The 20,746-nt window shown below is 42.2% G+C and overlaps 1 protein-coding gene across 1 annotated transcript; it reads left to right on the forward strand.

The window, feature by feature from the left end:
• The first annotated feature begins 1,619 nt into the window (after nucleotides 1–1,619).
• Nucleotides 1,620–11,791, forward strand: LOC140210922 (musculoskeletal embryonic nuclear protein 1-like). Its single transcript, XM_072280188.1, has 3 exons — nucleotides 1,620–1,786; nucleotides 1,868–1,991; nucleotides 11,432–11,791. Exons 1-3 carry the CDS (start codon nucleotides 1,736–1,738, stop codon nucleotides 11,539–11,541), a joined length of 285 nt encoding a protein of 94 aa, XP_072136289.1. The 5' UTR covers nucleotides 1,620–1,735; the 3' UTR covers nucleotides 11,542–11,791.
• The last annotated feature ends 8,955 nt before the right edge of the window (nucleotides 11,792–20,746 follow it).

Raw genomic sequence — 20,746 nt, forward strand, 5'->3', positions numbered from 1 at the left:
TATGCAGATGACACTGTGTTAATTGCAAGTATGGAGGAAGAACTACAAAACTTAATTGATATAATTGTTGAAGAAAGTGGAAAAAATGGGTCTATCTATCAATTGCAAAAAGACAATGTATGGTGATATCCAAAAAGAAGGAGAATCCTATCTGCAGCTTGAGAATAAATGGGAAAGACATAAAACAAGTACAGAACTTTTGCTACTTAGGAAGCTGGGTGACATCAGATGGCAGGTGCAACATGGACATCAAAATAGGGATGGCAAAAGACACCTTTACGAGAATGAAGAGTATACTGACCAATACTAAACTAGGCATGACAACCCGCCTCAGAGTACTGAAATGTTACGTTTATCTGGGATCAGCCATGATGGAAATGCAGAGCAGACTCGATGGGCTGAACAGCCTAATTCTGCTCCTATGGCTTATGGTCTAAGGCATATGTGATGTTAACATTCATTTCAAGAGGACTAGAATATAAAAGCAATAATTTAGTATTGAAGCTTTATAAAGCACTGGTGAAGCCTCATTTGAGTGTTGAGAGCAGTTTAGGGCTTCTTAGACAGGATATGCTTACACTAGAGAAGGTTCAAAGGAGGCTCACGAAAATGATTCCAGGATTGAATGGCTTGTCATACAAAGAGTGTTTGATGGCTCTGGGCCTGTATTCACGGGAATTCAGAAGAATAAGGGGTGACTTCATTGAAACCTATCAAATGGTCAAAGCCCTTGAAGCCCCAGATGGAGTGGACATGGAGAGATGTTTCCTATGGTGGGAGAATCTAAGACTAGAGGACACAGCCTCAGAACAGAGGGCAGTCCTTTTAGAACAGAGATGAGAAATTTCTTTAGCCAGAGAATGGTAAATGTGTGGAATTTGTTGCCACAGACAGCTGTGGAGGCCAAGTCTTTATGTATATTTAAGGCAGAAGTTGATAGATTCTTGATTGTTCAGGGCACGAAGGGATTTGGGGAGAAGGCAGAAGATTGGTCTGAGAGGGAAAATGGATCAGTCATGATGAAGTGGCTCCTATATCTTATGACACAATGTTAGGAAGTTGTGTAAGTTAGAAAGGAGTGGACAAAGATCTGGTAAATGGAAACATGGATCGTCTGCATTGGTCGGAAGAATAAAAGAGAAACATTATCTCAGGTGGGTGGGCACCATGGTCAGCATAGACTGTTTGGGCCGAATGGCCAGAATGCGTGCTTTATTACTCGGACTCTAAATCAGTCGTTCTTGTGTCTTCTGAGTCGGAGAATGTTGATGGTCACGGAACTAAAGAGGAAAGTATGACGATATTTTGCAGGCGGAATATTCTGGATGTGATATGGGTTGAAACTTATGCTTTGTATAGGGGATTAGTCACGACTGGAGGGCAACTTGCTTCACGGAAGGCCAGTAAATGGGTTCCTTTCCTTACCCACTTTACTCCACAGATGATATTCCCTCCGTAAACTGGATACAACCAAATGTGTTCTACTTCCAGATTCCAGAGTTTAAAGTCTCCGATCCTGATAGACAAACAGAAAAGACCTGGGCCGAATGGCGTTTTGCGTGCTGTAAACTCAGTTTAATTCTCTCCCAAAGTCTGCAGCTGTCCGTCAATGTCAGGCAGGTTCCGTACATTCTACAGAGAAGAATCATGGTTAATAATAGCGGGCTAGTGAGGGGCTCTGAGCTCATTCCCAAATTCCCAAATTAGAACACTCCCAGAACAAAACTCGCCCTTAATGCTGCTCCGCCTTGGATTCGGAGCGAATCTGCTGAGAAGTATGTCGCAGGTAAGACAGCTACTGCCGCCAGCTTTGTATGATGTTTCTAAAATGCCTCTTGTCAAACTGTTTCTGAAATTGGCCATTTAGGAGCCGCAGATTGTGAAGAAGAAACGGCCGCCGATGAAAGAGGAAGATATCAAGGGAGCTCGGAACAAACTGACCAGCAAACACACAGTCAAGTCCAAAACCTACCAGGTTATGAAACAATGTGGTAAGTCTTTTAAAACCTTCTTTCCCGTTCTTCAATATGTTGCAACCCTCGGTATTTCGCCCAATAATTTTCTCTCATCGTTAGCTAACTTTGCGTTCCCCAAGTTGTCGTGTAGTTGGTATGAAAGTCGGCATGGCGGGGCAGTACGACTTTTGCTGTTCTTTCTCTCTCAACTGGCACCTTGTAATTTGATTTTTTTAAAATAAATATCGCATCTGGAAATTCTCTAAGAGAGAATCTGCAGGTGCTGGAAATTCTCTTATCGTCCGACATCTTGTGAAGTAACTTTCCGAACTTCGAGGAAAGGACCTGCATGTGAGAGAGACGGCGTTCTGTCCGGATTCAACGTCCTGCTCTGATTAGTTATTTTACCAACTGTTCCCCACGGTTATCAAAACACCGTCAAATAAACAGGAATGTAGGAATTCAAATAGTGAAGAACAGCTGATGTTTTAAGTCAATAACTTTTTACTTGTGCCTTGCAAATGAATGTTAATATCCTTACGACCCGGAGCACCAATTTAGAAGTAGAACAGTCCCTTCGGCTCGTCATGTTGTGTCGAACCAATTAAACTAATGATGCCTGCACCGGGTCCATACCCTTATTTCTCTGCACAGTCAGAGCTGGTCCATAACCTTGCTTTCTCTGCAATGTCAGAATCAGGTTTATTGTCACTGACGTTTAAAACTATAATGCAAAGACATAAAATTACTATAAATCACAAAATGAGTAGTGCAAAGAATAATGAAGTAGTATTTATGGGTTCATGGGACCATTCAGAAATATGACAGCAGAGGTGAAGAAGCTGTTCTTGAATCGTTGAGTGTGGACCTTCAGGCTCTCGTACCTCCACACTGATGGTAATAATGAAAAACATTGAAAACCTACAGCATAATACAGACCTTTCAGTCACAATGCTGTGCTGAACATGTCCCTACCTTAGAAATTACCTAGGCTTACCCATAGCTGTCTATTTTTCTAAGCTCCATGTACCTATCTAGGAATCTCTTAAAAGACCCTATCGTATCTGCCTCCACCACCGTTGCCGGCAACCCATTCCATGCACTCACGACTCTCTGCATAAAAAACTTACCACTGACATCTCCTCTGTACCTACTCCCCAGCACCTTAAAACTGTGCCCTCTCATGTTAGCTATTTCAGCCCAGGGAAAAAGCCTCTGACTATCCACACGATCAATGCCTCTCATCATCTTGTACACCTCTCTTCCGGTCCCCTCTCATCCTCTGTCACTCCAAGGAGAAAAGGCAGAGTTCACTCAACCTATTCTCATAAGGCATGCTCCCCAATCAAGGCAACATCTTTGTCAATCTCCTCTGCACCCATTCTATAGTTTCCACATCCTTCCTCTAATGAGGCGACCAGAACAGAGCACAGTATTCCAAGTGGGGTCTGACCAGGGTCCTATATAGCTGTAAAATTACCTCTCAGTTCTTAAATTTAATCCCACGATTGATGAAGGCCAATGCACTGTATTCCTTCTTAACCACAGAGTCAACCTGCATAGCTGCTTTGAGTGTCCTATGAACTTGGACTCCAAGATCCCTCTGATCCTCTGCACTACCAAGAGTTTATCCATTAATGCTATATTCTGCCATCATATTTGACCTACAATCATCCCTACAATCGCCAAGATCCATTTCTGTAGTGAATACTGAAGCAAAGTATTCATTAAGTACCTCTGCTATCTCCCCTGGTTCCATGTACACTTTTCCACTGTCACACTTGATTGGTCCTATTCTCTCATGTCTTATCCTCTTGCTCTTCACATACTTGTAGAATGCCTTGGGGTTTTCCTCAATCCTGTCCACCAAGACCTTCTTATGGCTCCTTCTGGCTCTCCTAATTCCATTCTTAAGCTTCTTCCTGTTAGCCTATAATCTTCTAGATCTCTATAATTACCTAGTTTTTTGAACCTTTCTTTCATAAGCTCTTCTTTTCTCCTTGAGTAGATTTGCAACAGCTTCTTTACAAGAAGCGGGTGTTAGTGACATGATCACCTTTAGCGATGGGTGTCACCTTCTTGAGGCACCCATGTGCTTACTTAAGTCTCCACCGCTACCTGTGGCAGTGTATTTCAGGCTGTATTTTAGATGTAAAAAAGAAACTTGCCCCACACATCTCCTTTTAAAAGTTGTAGGGTAAAGAAATTGAGCCCTTGAATGGTGAAAAAGGCGTGCTTAAGAGGAGGAAGTACCTCTGATAGGGTAAGTGCAGTTGATTCCTGGGGTGGGTTTGTGGTTTGACCAAGGAATAGGTAAAACTGGGATGGGATCTGGTTAAAACATATACATTTCTTGATATTGGACGGGGTTATATCTGGCTAATGGCACTAGTCAGAGTTGTACAGCAACACAATGAGCCCTTCACTGCACTTTGTCCATAATGATCTTTTTGCCTGTCTACATTAATCCCATTTGTTTGCATTAAGACCATACATTTTATGCCTGGCCTAACCAAATGACCATCTGCCTCGTAAATATTGTGATTGTATCTGATTCCATCACCTCTAGCAGAACATTCCAACCATTCTCGATGTAAAAATACATACCCCTCAGATCTTCTTTGAAACCTCTTCTGTTCATCTTAAATCTATTTCCTGATTTTCAAACACAAGAACAGAGAGCAATTTCTTCATCAAGCTGTGAACGTTTGCAATCTCCACCCAGTCTCTGAATGATCGGTAGGAAACGAGGGATACAGAGTTAGTGTGGGGCAGTGACACCAATCTGAAATCAATGAGTAGTGGTGCAAGGACCAAGGGCAAATAGACTACTCCTGGGTCTATTTATTATACATTCATTGAGCTCGGCAGCACAGAAACAGACTCTTTGGCCCAACAGGTCCATGATGAACAAAGTTCCTGAGCTGATCCCACTTCCTACATTTGGCCCATATCCTTCTAAACCTTTCCTATCCAGGAACCTTCCAAATGTCCTTTCTTTGCATTCATTCAAGGGTTGTGGCCTTCACAGATTGAACCTACATTTAGTTATCCATCTCCAGTTGTCTTTGAGAAGGTGGTGGTCACTTGCTTTCTTGAACCATTGAAACTCTTGCAGTGTGGGTGAACTAACAATGCTATTTGGCAGAGAGGTCCAGAAATTTGACCCAATGACAGTGAAGGAACAATGATATATTTCAAAATTAGGATGTGTGTGGCTTAGAGGCATCAAGTGGTGGTGTTCTTGAAGTTACTGCAGTGCAGTCTGTCGATTGTACAGACTGCTGTTACTGTTCAGCAGTGATGGAGTGAATGAATGGTTGTGGATAGTCATAGAAAAGCACAGCACAGAAAAGGCCATTTGGCCCATCTTGTCCATGCCAAACCATTTTAACTGCCTAGTTCCTTCACCTGCACCAGGACCATAGCCCTCCATACCCCTATCATCCATGTACCTATCCAAACTTCCTTTAAACATTGAAAACGAGCTCACATGGACCACTTGTACTGGAGCTCATTCCACACTCTCACTAGCCTCAGAGTGAAGAAGTTTCCCCTCGTGGCCTCTTAAACTTTTCACCTTTCACCCTTAACCCACACCCTCTAGTTGTAGTCCCACCCAACCTCATTTACCCTATCTATACCCCTCTTAATTTTGTATACCTCTATCAAATCTCCTCTCAATCTTCTACATTCCAAGGAATAAAGTCCTAACCTATTCAATCTTTCCTTATAACTCAGGTCCTCCAGACCTGTCAACATCCTTGCAAATTTTCTGTGTACTCTTTCAACCTTATTTACATCTTTCCTATAGGTCGGTGACCAAAACTGTGCACAATACTCCAAATTAGGCCTCACCAATGACTTACACAACTTCAGTCAGACCAACCAGGTCCTCTAACATCTGATCTCCTCTACTCAGTATTTTGATTTCTTGACACCTGTGACACCACTTCTGATGCATTATGGACCTTTATTCACAGATCCCTTTGTTCTACCACACTCCTCACTGTGCAAGACCTACCCTGGTTGGTCCTACTGAAGTGCCACACATCACTTGTCTACATTAAATTCCTCTGCTATTTTTCAGCCCATTTTTCCAGTTGGTCTAGATCTCTCTGTGAGCCATGATAGCCTTCCTAGCCATCCACTACACCCCCAATCTTGGTGTCTTCCATAAATTTGCTGATCCAGTTAACCACAATATCATCAAGATCATTAATATAGATGACAAACAACAATGAACACCGCATCAATCCCTGAGGCACTCCACTTGTCACAGGCATCCAGTCAAAGAAGCAGCCATCTACCACCACTCTCTGGCATCTTCCACAAAACCAATGTCTAATCCAATTTATTACCTCATCCTAAATGTCAAGCAACTGAATCTTCCTCACCAGCCTCCCAAACGAGATCTTGCCAAATAGACAACATCCACTGCCTTGCCTCCATCACCTTTCCCAGTAACTTCCTTAATAAACTTTATAAGATTGGTTAGACATGACCTACCATGCACACAGCCAAACTCACTATCCTTAATCAGTCCATGTAAATCCAAATACTCATAACTAGTCCCTTCAAATACCTTCCAATAATTTCCCACTCTGCTATCAGGCTCATAGGTCTATAATTTCCTGGTTTATTTTTAGAGCCTTTCTTCTACAGCAGAACAACATCAGCTATCCTCAATCATCTGTTAGCTCATCTGTCGCTAAGGATGATTTAAATATCTCTGCTACAGCCCTGGCAATTTCTGCACAGGGTCCAAGGGAACAGCTTGTCAGGCCCTGGGGATCTATCCACCCTAATTTACCTCAGGACAGTGAACACTTCCTCCTCTGTAATCTGTATCGGGTCCACGAAGTGAAGTTGCCTCACTTCTATTGCTTCTGTGTCCATCTCCTGAGTAAATACAGATACAAAAAATTCATTTTAGATCTCCCCCAACTCTTTTGGCTCCACACATGGATTGCCATTTTAGAGGACCAGTTTTGTCCCTTGCAATCCTTTTCTTCTTAACATATCTGTAGAATCACTTAGGGATTCTCTTTCACCTTGTCTGCTAAGGCAACTTCATTTTTAGCCCTCCTGATTTCTTCCTTAAGTGTTCTTTTGCATTTCTTATTCTCCATAAGCACCTCATTTGTTGTCACCTGCTCTGCATCTCCTTTTTTCTTTAACCAGGGCATTGCCACCTCATGAAAACCAAGGTTCCCTTTGTCTGTTATCTTTGGTTTATTTTGACAGGCACATACAAGCGTTGTACTCTCAAAATTTATTTAACTTACCAAGTACACTTTTGCCAGAAAACAGCCTGTCCCAATCCACACTTTCAGATCCTTTTGGATACCATCAAAATTGACCTTTCTCCATTTAGAATCTCAACATGTGGACCTGATTTTTTTTTTTTTGGCATATTTATTTTGAAACTAATGGCATTGTGGTCACTGGAAGCAAAGTGTTCCCCTACACATACATATGTTAGACACCTGCCTCATCTTATTCCCTAACAGCAGATCGAGTTTTGCATGCTCTCTCATTGGGACTTCTACATACTGATGAAAGAAACTTCCCTGAACACATTTGACAAACTCTATCCCACCTAGCTCTTTGACAGTATGGGAATCTCAGTCAATATGTGAAAATTTAACATCTCCTGCTATAACAACCTATGCTTCTTGCAGCAGTCTGTTCTTCTAAATCCTTCAGACTGTTGGGCGGTCTGTAATATAGACCTATTAATGTGGTCAAACCTTTCCAATTACTCAGTTCCATTCATAACACCTCACTAAATGAGTTTTCCAGTCTGCCCTGATGGAGTACTGCCATGACATTTTCTCTGCCTAGTAATGCCATCCCCCTTCCTTTAATTCCTCCCACTCAGTCATGTCTAAAACTATAGAACCCCAGAATACTGAACTGTCAGTTTGCCCCTCCTGCAATCACCTCTCACTAATGGCTACAATTTCATAATTCCACTTGCAGATCCATGCCCTGAGCTCATCTGTCTTTCTTACAATACTTCTTGCATTGAAATATATGCACCATGCTCAACCTTTTGTTTCCTGACTTTGTTGGAGGTGTTAACAACACGTCTCCACGACCTGTCCACTATCTGATCTGGCACTCCGCTTTCCAACTCCCTGCAAATCTAGGATGAGGTGCCTGTCACATGTTCTGTATGGTGTTAAATGTTTGAAATGTTGAAGCTGTACTCACCCAGGCTAGTGGAGAGTGTTTCATCACACTCCTGACTTGAGCCTCGCATTAGGGGTTTGAGGAGTTGGGAGCTGAAATAATCAGCGGAAGACTCCCAGCCTTTGGTCTACTCTTGTAGCCCATGTGTACAGTATATTTTGTACCTAGTGTTTAACTCCAGTTTGAATTAAATGTAATTGTCTCCACCTCCACCTCTTCTGACAGCTTGTTCCTTCTGTAAAAAATGTATCCCTCAGATCCCCTTTAAATTCTTCCCCACTCACCTTAGACCCATGTCCTCCAGTTCTTCAGGTTCAGGCCATTTGGCCCATGACATCTCTACCAAATTTTAGACCATCTTGGCACTATTCATTTTATCTATGCCCCTCCGGATTTTATAAATCTCTAAAAAGGTCCCCCTCAGTCTCCTTGGCTCCAGGGTAACAGTCCCAGATGTCTAATTTAACCCTATAACTCAAGTCCTCCAGCCACACAACATTCTGCGAATCTTTTCTGCATATCGCATCCTTCCTATAGTGTAATGACCAGACCTGTACACACTGCTCCAAGTCTGGCCTAACCAATGATATTTACACCTGTAACATGATGTTCCAGATCCTCTACATTTACCACCCTGTTTACCTGCCTTGTTGTTTTGAAGGAACTATGTATTTGTACCCCAAGGTCTCACTGTTCCACAACACTATCCAGGGCTTTGCCATTTATGATACAAGTCTTAGCCTAGTTTAATTTCCCAAAATGCATGCATTTGTCAGAGTTAAATTCTCCTGACTATTCCTTTGTCGATCTAGATCCCATTGTAATTTTAGTCAACCTTTTTCACTATCCTTGACACTATCAATTTTGGTGTCATCTGCAGGTTTACTAATCAGGCCACCTACATTCTCATCTAGATCATATGTACGATAAAGACTAGAGGCTTTTAACCTAATCCCTGCAGCACTCCACTGTTCATAGGCCTCCAGTCTGAAAACAGCCCTCCATCACTACTATCTGACTCCTTCCAACAAGCTAATTTTATATTCAATAAACTATCTCAACCTGGATCCCATGTGATCTAATGCTCTAGACCAGCCCATCATGTGAGGCCTTGCTAAAGTCCATGTTCAATGTCCTGCTTTTATCAATTCCTTTGATCATCTTTTCAAAAAACTGAATCAAGCAGGATTTATGGCCAGGACTTGAGGCGATGAGTTACAAACTAGGTCTTTATTTCTTGGCCCATATGAAATTGAGAGTTACCTCACAGAGTGGTATAAAACCAAGAGGGGCACAGACTGGGTGAATGTACACAGTCCAATTCCCAGAGAAAGATATACTGACATTGGAGCGGGTTCAGAGAAGATTCACGAGAATGATTCTAGGAATGAAAGGGTTATCGTATGAGGAACGTCTGGCTGCTCTTGGGCTGTATTCCCTGGAGTTCAGGAGAATGAGGGGGGACCTCATAAAAACGTTCTGAATGTTAAAAGGCCTGAACAGATTAGATATGGCAAAGTTATTTCCCTTGATAGGGGAGTCTAGGACAAGGCGGCACCATTCAGGATTGAAGGATGTCCATTTAGAACAGAAATGCAGAGAAATTACTTTAGTCAGAGGGTGGTAAATCTGTGAAATTTGTTGCCACGAACGGTTGTGGAGGCCAAGTCACTGGATGCATTTAAGGCAGAGATAGATAGGTTCTTGATTGGCCAGGGCATCAAAGGGTATGAGGTGAAGGCAGGGGAGTGGGGATGTCTGGAAGAATTGGATCAGCCCATGATTGAATGGTGGAGCAGACTCGATGGGCTGAATTCCTACTTCTGCTCCTATACCTTATGGTCTTAAAAATTAGAGGCATAGGTTTAAGGTGTGAGGAACCTGTAGGCCAAACGAGCAACTTCTTCACATAGAAGGCAGTGCATAGACAGAGAGAGTTGAGGCAAGTACAGTAACATAATTCAGAAGATACTTGGGTTGGTAATGGTTTGCAGGGCTTTCTAATGGTAGAGGTCCACAGCAAAAAAACAGGTTGGGAGCCCCTGGTTCAGAGGGATATAGACCAAATGAGACTAGCTCAGGCCAGCACTCCAGACACCAGGGACGTGTTGGGTCAAAAGTCAGGTTTCCATACTCTATAACTGATTCCATATTTGCATTCCTTCACAAATTAACATCATGTGGCCCTTCTTCCTATCATTACCTGTGCATTATGTGCTGTAGGTTTTCTATGTTTCTATTACCACTACTGGTGAACAACTTAGTACAAGGAGGAAGGCAGTAGAAGGTTCTGGAGATTGCATGCTCAAGGTCAAGCTAACTGGCTCTAAAGACAATCCTTGAATTTCAGAGGGAGACCTTTGGTAATTTCAGAAACCAATATTATAAAACAGATAAAACACTTTTTGAGTACTGTTTAGGTCAAAGACTAATGATTGCATCTGATTCTGGGTATAATTGAAGAATGACATCAAAGTTTCTTACGGGGTTCTAAGGAGAGCTACTCGGTAGCAGGGTTGAAGGAACATTGTGAGCATGGAGGGTTGAGAGGTTAGGATTTTTCAAAGTCATGAGGAGGTTTGAAAGAATAGGGGGAATTTGTTTTCAGTGGCTGGAAAGTTGAAAGCCGAAGGGCATATTGATGGAGATTGACCAAAGAACCAAGACAACAGATAACAATTTTTTTTAATGCAGCAAGATGTTATGGATAGGCTTCCTGAAGAGAAATTTTCAATAGAGGATTAGAAAAACATTTGAAGGAGAGGGACAATTTGGAACCCCTGGCTGAAAAGTCAGTACAACTAAAAAAACCATAACCTACAATACTCCCAAAGTAAATGAATAACTTTATTTCTAGTGCAGACCAAGGAATTATTCAGGCAACTGCAAAGCCCAACAAAAACACAGAGCACCGCACAAATAAAACACCGGCTCATTTATGTTAGATCAAACTCATGGCCCACGCATTATCACATTTTATCAAACCATGAAGCAGTGAGAAAAGCTGGGAACAGAATAAAGAATATGGAGACGTAGAGGTACACTGGGACAGGGGATTGACTGGGGCACCAATAGGTTCATTTTAGGAATGTGATCATTGGGTGTGAGTGAGCATTGGTGTGAATTATTGGTGGGGGGGAGAATGGAGGCATTACTGAGTGGGAATTACTGCTGCCTGGTTAATTTGCTGAGGGGATGGAGGCATTACTGAGTGGGGAATTACTGCTATCTGGTTAAATTGCTGAGTTTGGTAAGGTTTGTTATGTTTGTGCCAACAGAACAGGAAGGTTTGGTCGCTCCCTCTGTCTTCAGTGCTGCAAGAACAGGACAAGAGACCGTGTTCACAAAGGGCACCGAGGATCAACCAAAAAGCATTTTCCAGAAATGATGAAAATTCAGCATTGCAGCTAGAAATTCTGGCCGAGTTGTAACAAACAGCTTCATTTACAGAGGAACTGTTAAATGCTTAATCCTAAAGTGTTGCTCATTTATGAGGATATGCAATTTATTTTTTATGATTAAAACAAAGCTGCAATAATCCTGACCCCACCCAAATATATTCAGTTACAATTCTGGATCAGACTGATGCGTTATTACACAACAATTCAGAACTTTGAATAAATAGCCCTGCAGACTTATGACTTCCTTGCACTCTTGTAATTTTTCACAGAATGTAGATACACACTCAGTTTCTGTGTCACTAATGCACACACTCACTTGGATATACACTTACACTCACTGTCTCCCATAAACACAAACAGCATAACATCAAACAATTAATCATTCACCATAAGAATCATTTTCCGTCCTCTCTGACACAAAGTCCCACAAATACTTATAAAATATTGTGTTGAGGTACGAAGAAGAGGTGTAGAAAATCATGATGGACACAGATAGGGTGTATGCACACAATCGTAGATCAGAAGAACGTAAGACAGGGAAGCAGAATTAGCTGATTGAAAGCATCATCGAAAGCATTCCGTCTGGAAGCATAACGGCTTGTTATGGCAACCACTTTGCATATGACCGCAAGAAATCTCAGAGTTGTGGACAGAGCTCAGCACATTGCAAGTACCAGCCTCCCCTCCATAGACTCTGTCTACACTTCTCACTGGCTCAGTGATGTAGGCAGAACAAAGACCCCAGCCACCCTGAACAATGTCTCTACTCCCCTCTCACATCAGGTGGTAGATACAGAAGTCTGAAAGCTGTTACGAGACTTTTGAATGGATTTCCAGTATGATAAGGTGGACTCTTGTCCTCAAATCTACATTGTTACAACCTTGCACTCTATCATTTCCCTGTGCACTGCTGCTTTTACACTCTATTCATGTTGTTACTGTTATACCATTGTTCAATCTCAATGCAGCGTAATGATTTGACCTGCATAAGCAGTATGCAAGACAAACTTTTCACTGTATCTTGGTACACGTGACAATAATAAACCAATACCATTCAACCCTTCCAGTCTGCCCTGTCATTTGCTCATGGCTGCTTTATTTTCCACCTCAACCCCATTCCCCTGACTTTTCCCCATAACCTTTGACACCGATAAAACCAAAAGACATAGGAGAATTAGGGCCATTCAGCCCATTAAGTTTGCTCCACCATTCAATTATGGCTGATTTATTATCCCTCATATTCACTTCCTTCTCCCTTTGACGCCTTTACTGATCAAGACACCATCAACCTTCGCTTTAAATCTACCCAACAACTTATACTCCAGAGCCATTGGTGGCAATGAATTCCACAGATTCACCACCACTGACTAAAGAAAATCCTCATCTCTGTTCTAAAGTGCCACCCCTCCAATCTGAGGCTGTGCCCTCTGATCCTAGACTCACCCACTATATGTGAGCCTCCTCTAGACCCATTCCAATGCCAGCAAGTGTGGTCTGACCAATGCCTTAAAATATTATATATCCTTGATATATAATATTTTATATTATAGTCCTCTTGGAATGAATGCTAACATTGCACTTGCCCCCCTTACAACCCACTCAACTTGCAAGTTAACCTTTAGGGAATCCTGCACAAGGGCTCCCAACTCCCTTTGTACTTCTGAATTTTCTCCTCATTTAGAACATTGTCTATGCCTTTATCCTTCTGCTGAAGTACATGACCATACACATCCAGTAAGATGGCAGCACGTTCAATCTCAGTGGCTTCTACGGGGTCAACCAAAGGTGTTACATCATTTTTAAACATATTTTTTCATGATACAAGACCCTGCTGGACATCGAGAACTGAAAGTTCTGAAAGTCTACTCCATCAGTGAGTTGCTTGCTGACCGAGAGACTGAAACAACTGGACGTGCAGATCTTGCTGGTGTTTACGCCAGAGACATTGAAGTCTGTAAGGCAGTATGCAGCCTAACAGTGAGTGATCAACTTAGTTGCTCTTCTTGCAATCACAAGACCCATTTGGGCATTGTTGATATCCAATGCTGCAAGTCTGATTTATTGGCTGACAACAGGGGAGGTGTGTGGCCTCAAGCCACAGTATTGCCTGTTTACAGCCACCAAGGAGAGAGGTGTTGGAGTCAGTGTGGCACAGCGTCCAAGCTGAAATCAGTGCTGCCCTCCCAGTGTCCACTTGGCAGAAGACAAGCTGTATTGTGTTCAACTGCAGACTGCTGCAATGATCATGGACTCGAGTCTTTTTTTTTTGCGTGTGACTTTATTTTACTAATATCTATATGTGCCTTGTGCTGTGTGTGATTGTTGGTACTGTGTTTTGCACCTTGGACATGGAGTAATGCTGCTTTATTTGGTTTTTATATTTCATCGGCCACTTCTTCACCCATTTTCCTAATCAGTCCTTCTGCAGACCCCTGCTTCCTCAACACTACCTCCCCTCCACCTATCTTCGTATTGTCCGCAAACTCAGCCACAAAACCATCAATTCTGTCAACCAAATCATTGACCTATAATGTCAAAAGGAGCAATCCCAACACCAACCTCTGTGGAACACTACTAGTCACCGGCGGCCATCAAGAAAAGACCCCTTTATTCCCACTCTTTGCCTCCTGCCAGTCAGCCAATTTTCTATCCATGCTAATATGTTTCCTGTAATGGCAAGGGCTCTCATCTTGTTAAGCAGCCTCATGTGCAGTACCTTGTCAAAAGCCTTCTGAAAATCCAAGTAAATATCATCTACTGCCTCTCTTTTGTCTATCCTGCCTGTTTACTTCAGCCCATTTAATCATGTACCTTCAAGTAACCTGAAACTTCATCCTTAATAGTGGATTCCAACATCTTCCCAACCACTGTTCGGCTAACTGGTCTATAATTTTCTTCCTTCTGCCTCCCTCCCTTTTTAAACACTATTTTCCAAACCTTTGGAACCATCCAGAATCTAGTGATACTTGAAGGATCATTATTAATGCCTCCACAATTTCTTCAGCTACCTCTGTCAATATTCTGGGGTGTAGTCCATCTGGTCTGAGTGACTTATCTATCTTCACATCTTTCAGCTTTCCAAGCACCTTCTCCTTAGTAATAGCAACTACGCTCACCCCTGCCTCTAAACTACTGAATTTCGGGCATACTATTGATGTCTTCAACAGTGAAGACTGACACAAAATACTTGATAAGTTTGTCTGCCATTTCTTTGTCCCCCATTACCACCTCTCCAGAGTCATTTTCCAGTGGTCTGTTATCCACATTCACCTTTTTACTCTTTATATACCCTGGGAAAAAAAAACCTTTGGTATCCTCCTTTATATTATAAGCTAGCTTAATTTTCATATTTCATCTTTTCTCTCATTGTTTTATTTCCCTTCTGTTGGTTTTCAAGTTTCCCAATCCTCTAACTTCCCACTAATTTTTGCTCTATTATATATCCTCTCTCTTGCTTTTATGCTGGCTTTGACTTCCTTTATCAGCCACAGTTGCCCCATCCTCCCTTTACAATCCTTCTTCATAAGCTATAGAAGCAGAATTAGGCCATTTGGTCCATTGAGTCTACTCTGCCATTTCATTTTGGCTGATCCAATTATCCTCTCAGCCCCAGTCTCCTGCCTTCTCTCTGTATCCTTTCATACCCTAACCATCAAAAATCTAACGACCTCTGCCTTAAATATACATAAACATGGAAAACCTACAGCACAATACAGGCTATTCGGCCCACAAAGCTGTGCCAAACATCCTTACCTAGGGTTACCCATAGTCCTCTATTTTTCTAAGCTCCATCTACCTGTCCAGGAGTCTCTTAAAAGACCCTATCATATCCACCTCCACCACTGTCGCCGGCAGCCTATTCCACACACTCACCACTCTCTGCATAAAAAACTTACCCCTGACATCTCCTCTGTACCTACTCCCCAGCACCTTAAAACTATGCCCTCTCGGGATAGCCATTTCAGCCCTGGGTAAAAGCCTCTGACTATCTACACCAGGGGTAGGCAACCCGCGGGCCAGATCCAGGCCACAAAGGTATTTTGACCGGCCCGCGAGCAAATATTGGGATACTATGCTTATCCGGCCCGTGAGTGATTTTTCCTTATTCTGAGTGTTTCACGCGGCCACACTGATGGACATGCATGGCGTCTTGTTACACTGGCCCCAGGTTCTTTTTGTTCCAAACCACACTGGTATATACCAATGACGGGAAGGCGGACTACCTTATTAATATGCATTAGATACTCTCCGTGCACACGCAGGTTTTCAGATGGGATCATTCAAATTTGTAAACAAAAACAGCGTCACTGTGTCTTAACAAGAAATCCACGCTAAATATCCAGAAATTTACATGTGCTATGATACTTGTTGAATAACTCGCATTTCAAAATAAAATCAAAGAAAAAAATTCCAATGGCAATGAATGCAAAATGCAGGAAGGTAGACACTGAGAGACAAAATTTCCAAGACACTTGGACACTAGATTACTTCTTCATCGAGCAAGCTGGGAAACCAGTTTGTCTCATTTGCCTAGCAAATGTTGCTGTGAAGAAGGTGGCAAATATCAGGCGACATTACGAGACCCACCATACTGGAAGGAAAGCTGCAGTTGTGGGAATACCAGCTTCAAAAAGGAAATTGTACACATTTTCCTACTTTTCAAAAAAGTAAAGCACAAGATCCAGGCATTTTTGTGAATATGGTCCAAGAATTGAGAAAAGAGCTTTCACCTTGTTTTGCTGATTTTTGCTTGCATGCAAATGAGTTCAAGCTGTTTGCTACTCCATTTGATGTGGAAGCGGACACTGCATCAGAAACTTTTCAAATGGAATTGATCGAGATGTAGTGTGACGACATATTGACATCGAAATTTCATTCTGAAGGTGTGTCAGTGCTTGACTTCTATAGAAAATATATTCATCCAAGTGGGAATATCCTAACAGTGGACCATGCAAAATAGATGGCATCATTGTTTGGCAGCACTTATCTGTGTCAGCAATTATTTTCAAAAATGAAGCACACCAAGAACCATTTGAGAACAAGACTGACTGATGCCCATCTGGATAATGTCTTGCTCTTGGCATCAACAAATCTGATGCCCAATATTGAGAAGCTTTCAAGCAACAAACAGCATCAAGTTTTACATTGATTTATCGACTGTTTGCATTAAAATTTTCTTTTTTATTATACTTAATTTACCACCATTCAATGCATCATGTTCATACGTTTTATGTTTAAAGATTTTTTGTGTCCTTTTAATAGAGTCAAAAGATGCCTTGATTGAAATTCCCATATTTCAAGTTTTTTATGGCATTAATCTGGCCCACCATCCGCTCATTAATACACGATCCAGCTCACAGAGGCAAAAAGGTTGCTGACCCCTGATCTACATAATCAATGTCTCTCATCATCTTATACACCTCTATCAGGTCACTTCTCATCCTCCGTCGCTCCAAGGAAAAAAGGCAGAATTCACTCAACCTATTCTCATAAGGCATGCTCCCCAATCCAGGCAACATCCTTGTAAATCTCCTCTGCACCTTTTCTATGGTTTCTACATCCTTCCTGTAGTGAGGCGCCAGAACTGAGCACAGTACTCCAAGTTGGGTCTGACCAGGGTCCTCTCAGCTCCTAAACTCAATCCCACGATGGATGAAGGCCAATGCACTGTATGCTTTCTTAACCAGAGTCAACCTGTGGTTAAGACTTGTCTCCCACAGCTGCACGTGGCAACAAATTCCACAGATTCACCACTCTCTGCATGGAGAAATTCCTCCTCACCTCCATTCTAAAAAGGACACTCCTCTATTTTGAGACTGTCTTCTGGTCGTAGACTCTCCCATCACAGACAACATCCTCTCCAAGGCCTTTCATCATTCAATAAGTTTCAATGAGGTCACCCCTCATTCTTCTGAATTCCAGTGAATACAGGCCCAGAGCCAACAAACTGTCTTCATATGACAAGCCATTCAATACTGGAATCATTTTCTTGAACCTCCTTTGAACTCTCTACAGTTTCAGCACACCCTTTCTAAGAAAAGCAACCCAAAACTGCACACAATACTCCAGGTGAGACCTTCCCAAGCTAACCCTAACCCTTAAGTCTCAACATTACATCCTAGCTTTTATATTCTAGTCTTCTTGAAATGAATGCTAACATCGCATCACAGAACTCTACAACACAGAAACAGGGAGCTTTGGCCCATCTAATCCATGCCAAACTGTTATTCTGCCTAGTTCCATTAACCTGCACCTGGACTATAGCCCTCCCTACTCCTCCCATGGTATAATCATCTTATGTTAAAATCAGTTCCTCAGAATGCAGAATGCTTTGAAATTAGTTAAGCAAAATACAGCATTTTCCGAGTAAGCCAGTGTTTGGAAGATATTATAGAACATAGAAATTTTCAGCACATTACAGGTCCTTCGGCCCACAATGTTGTGCCCACCATGTAACCTACTCTAGACACTGCCTAGAATTTTGCTAGCGCATAGACGTCTACTTTACTAAGCTCCATGTACCTATCTAAGAGGCTCTTAAAAGACCCTATCGTATCCGCTTCCAGCACCGCTGCTGGCAGTGCATTCCACGCACCCACCACTCTTTGTGTGAAAAACTTACCCCTGACATCTCCTCTGTACCTACTTCCAAGCACCTTAAAATTATGTCCCCTCATGTTAGCCATTTTAGCCCTGGGAAAAAGCTTTTGGCTATCCACATGATCAATGCCTCTCATCATCTTATACACCTCTGTCAGGTCACCTCTCCTCCTCCATCCCTCCAAGGAGAAAAAGCCAAGACTGGTGAAATCTTAGTGATAAAGTTATGTGGCACAGAAACGCTCCACACTGAGAAAAGACATCCATTTATCATCCTGTTTAATTCTAGTCCTCTTCAAAGGGATGTTAATGTTGCATTTGCCTTCCTCACCACAGACTCAACCTGTAAGTTAAACTATAAGGAATCCTGCACAAGCACTCAAGTCCCTTCGCGTCTCAGTTTTTTTGTATTTTCTCGCCATTTATTACCTTCTTAATGACTTTCTTAGTTGCCTTCTGTTGGTTTTTAAAAGCTTCCCAATCCTCTAACTTCCCACTAATTTTTGCTCTATTATATGCCCTCTCTTTGGCTTTGACTTCTCTTTTGGCCATGGTTGTGTCATCTTGCCACTAGATAACTTCTTTCCATTTGGGATGTATGTATCCTGTGCTTTCCAAATTACTTCCAGAAATACTAGCCATCGCTGCTCATCCCTGCCAGTATTCTTTTCCAATCTATTCTGGCCAACTTCTCTCTCATGTCTCTGTAATTCCCTTTACTCCACTCTAATACAGAAACATCTGACTTTTACCTTCTCCCTCTCAAACTGCCGGGTGAATTCTATCATTTTATGATCACTGTCTCCTAAGGGTTCCTTTACCTTAAGCTCTCTAATCAAATCTTGTACATTGCACAACATCCAATCCAGAATTGTCTTCCCCCAAGTGGCTCAATCACAAGCCACTCTAAAAAGCCATTCCATAGGCATTCTACAACTTCTCTCTCTTGGGATCCAGCACCAACCTGATTTTCCAAATCTACCTTTACAGAATCCTATTGAAGTCCCCCATGACTATCGTAACATTCCCCTTTTTACGTGCCTTTTCTATCTCCTATTGTTATTTGGGCCCCACATACTGGCTATTGTTCAATGCCCTGTATATTTCTGCCATTAGGGTCTTTTTCCCCCTTGCAGTTTCTTAACGTTACCCACAAGGATTCTGAATCTTCTGATCCCATCTGCTCTTTGCAAAGATTTAATTTCATTTTTTACCAGCAGAACCAGTCCACCCTCTCTGTCTACTTGCCTGTCATTTCAAAACAATGTGCATTCTTAGATTTAAGCTCCCAGCTATGATCTTCTTTCAGGCAAGACTCAGTGACGCCCACATCATACCTGCCAATCTCTAACCCTTGTTAGTAAAGAACCTATCAACGTCTGTTTTAAATATATCCAATGACCTAGCATCCGCACCCATTCATGACTATGAATTCCACAGATTCACCATCCTCTGGCTAAAGAAATTTCTAAAAGGACATCCTTCTAGTCTGACCCTGTGGGCTCAGGTCCTAGGCTCTGTCACTACTGCAAACAACTTCCCCACTTCAACACTCTCCAGGTCTTTCAATACTTAGTGGGTGGTCTTCTCCAGAGTTGGGGAATCAAGAACTAAAGGGCATGGGTTTAAGGTGAGACGGCAGAGACTTAACAGGACCCAAAATGACAACTCTTTAAATACAAAAGGGTCGTTGTATATAGAACGAGCCACCAGAGGAAATGGCTGAGGTAGGTACATTAATAATATTTAAAAGACAGGTCAGAGATTTAGAGAGATATGTGCAAAACAGAGACAAATTGGATTATCTAGATGGCAGACACAGAAGACTGAAGATGCTGAAGCTGCAACAACACAAACCTGTCCAAATGGAAGGTCCCAAGCTAAAATGTGGATTCTCCATGCTGTTTGTCCTGTGCTCTGTGCGTCATTTAGAAGGGACTATGGCTGGCATGGATCACTTTAGCCAAGAGGCTCGTTTCCATGCAGTAAGACTCTGACTAGTATTGGTGCAGTGTCTCTGTAGAACAAATCCATTCTTTTATCAGATGCTTTCCCAAAGTTTGGTGTGGGAAATGCAAAGCCTAGCAGATTAATTCATTGGCAGTATTTACAAGACAACCTCTAAAAAAGAAATGTTCATGAGCACCTCCTGTACCAGTGACAATTGAATCACCATCACCCAGACTTGCAAGCTAACAGTTTTTCAACAGTGACAATGGAACTGCCAACATCTTTCCACTAACTGCACAAGCAAGAGAATAGACACGTTGTAGCAAGCTGGATGTCAACAGGCATCAGGCTCTGTCCAATAAAGCCCACTTCAGCATGCCACATTATAAATTCTGCTAAATAAATGGCCTTGGCTCAGAGTTCAGAGACTGCCTCAAACAATACGTCGGTCTTCAACCTCAACAAAATACACACACACACAAAACAGACAAATACCTGTACATGCAGCATGAGTGTGCATGCATGCACACACACACGCACACAAATAGTCACATGCATAAATACATGCACAAAGACACACGTATTTGCACACACAGACATACATACATACACACACACACACACACACACACACACACAGGC

Source organism: Mobula birostris, chromosome 16 (assembly GCF_030028105.1).
Source record: "Mobula birostris isolate sMobBir1 chromosome 16, sMobBir1.hap1, whole genome shotgun sequence".
NCBI classification, from domain to species: Eukaryota; Metazoa; Chordata; class Chondrichthyes; order Myliobatiformes; family Myliobatidae; genus Mobula; species Mobula birostris.

Excerpts from the sequence above, each read along its gene's own strand:
- LOC140210922 (XM_072280188.1), top strand. The coding sequence starts at position 1,736 with ATGCTGCTCCGCCTTGGATTCGGAGCGAATCTGCTGAGAAGTATGTCG. Across the intron at positions 1,787-1,867 it reads TGCTGAGAAGTATGTCGCAG|GAGCCGCAGATTGTGAAGAA; the intron begins GTAAGACAGCTA and ends TTGGCCATTTAG. Across the intron at positions 1,992-11,431 it reads CCAGGTTATGAAACAATGTG|AACAGGAAGGTTTGGTCGCT; the intron begins GTAAGTCTTTTA and ends TTGTGCCAACAG.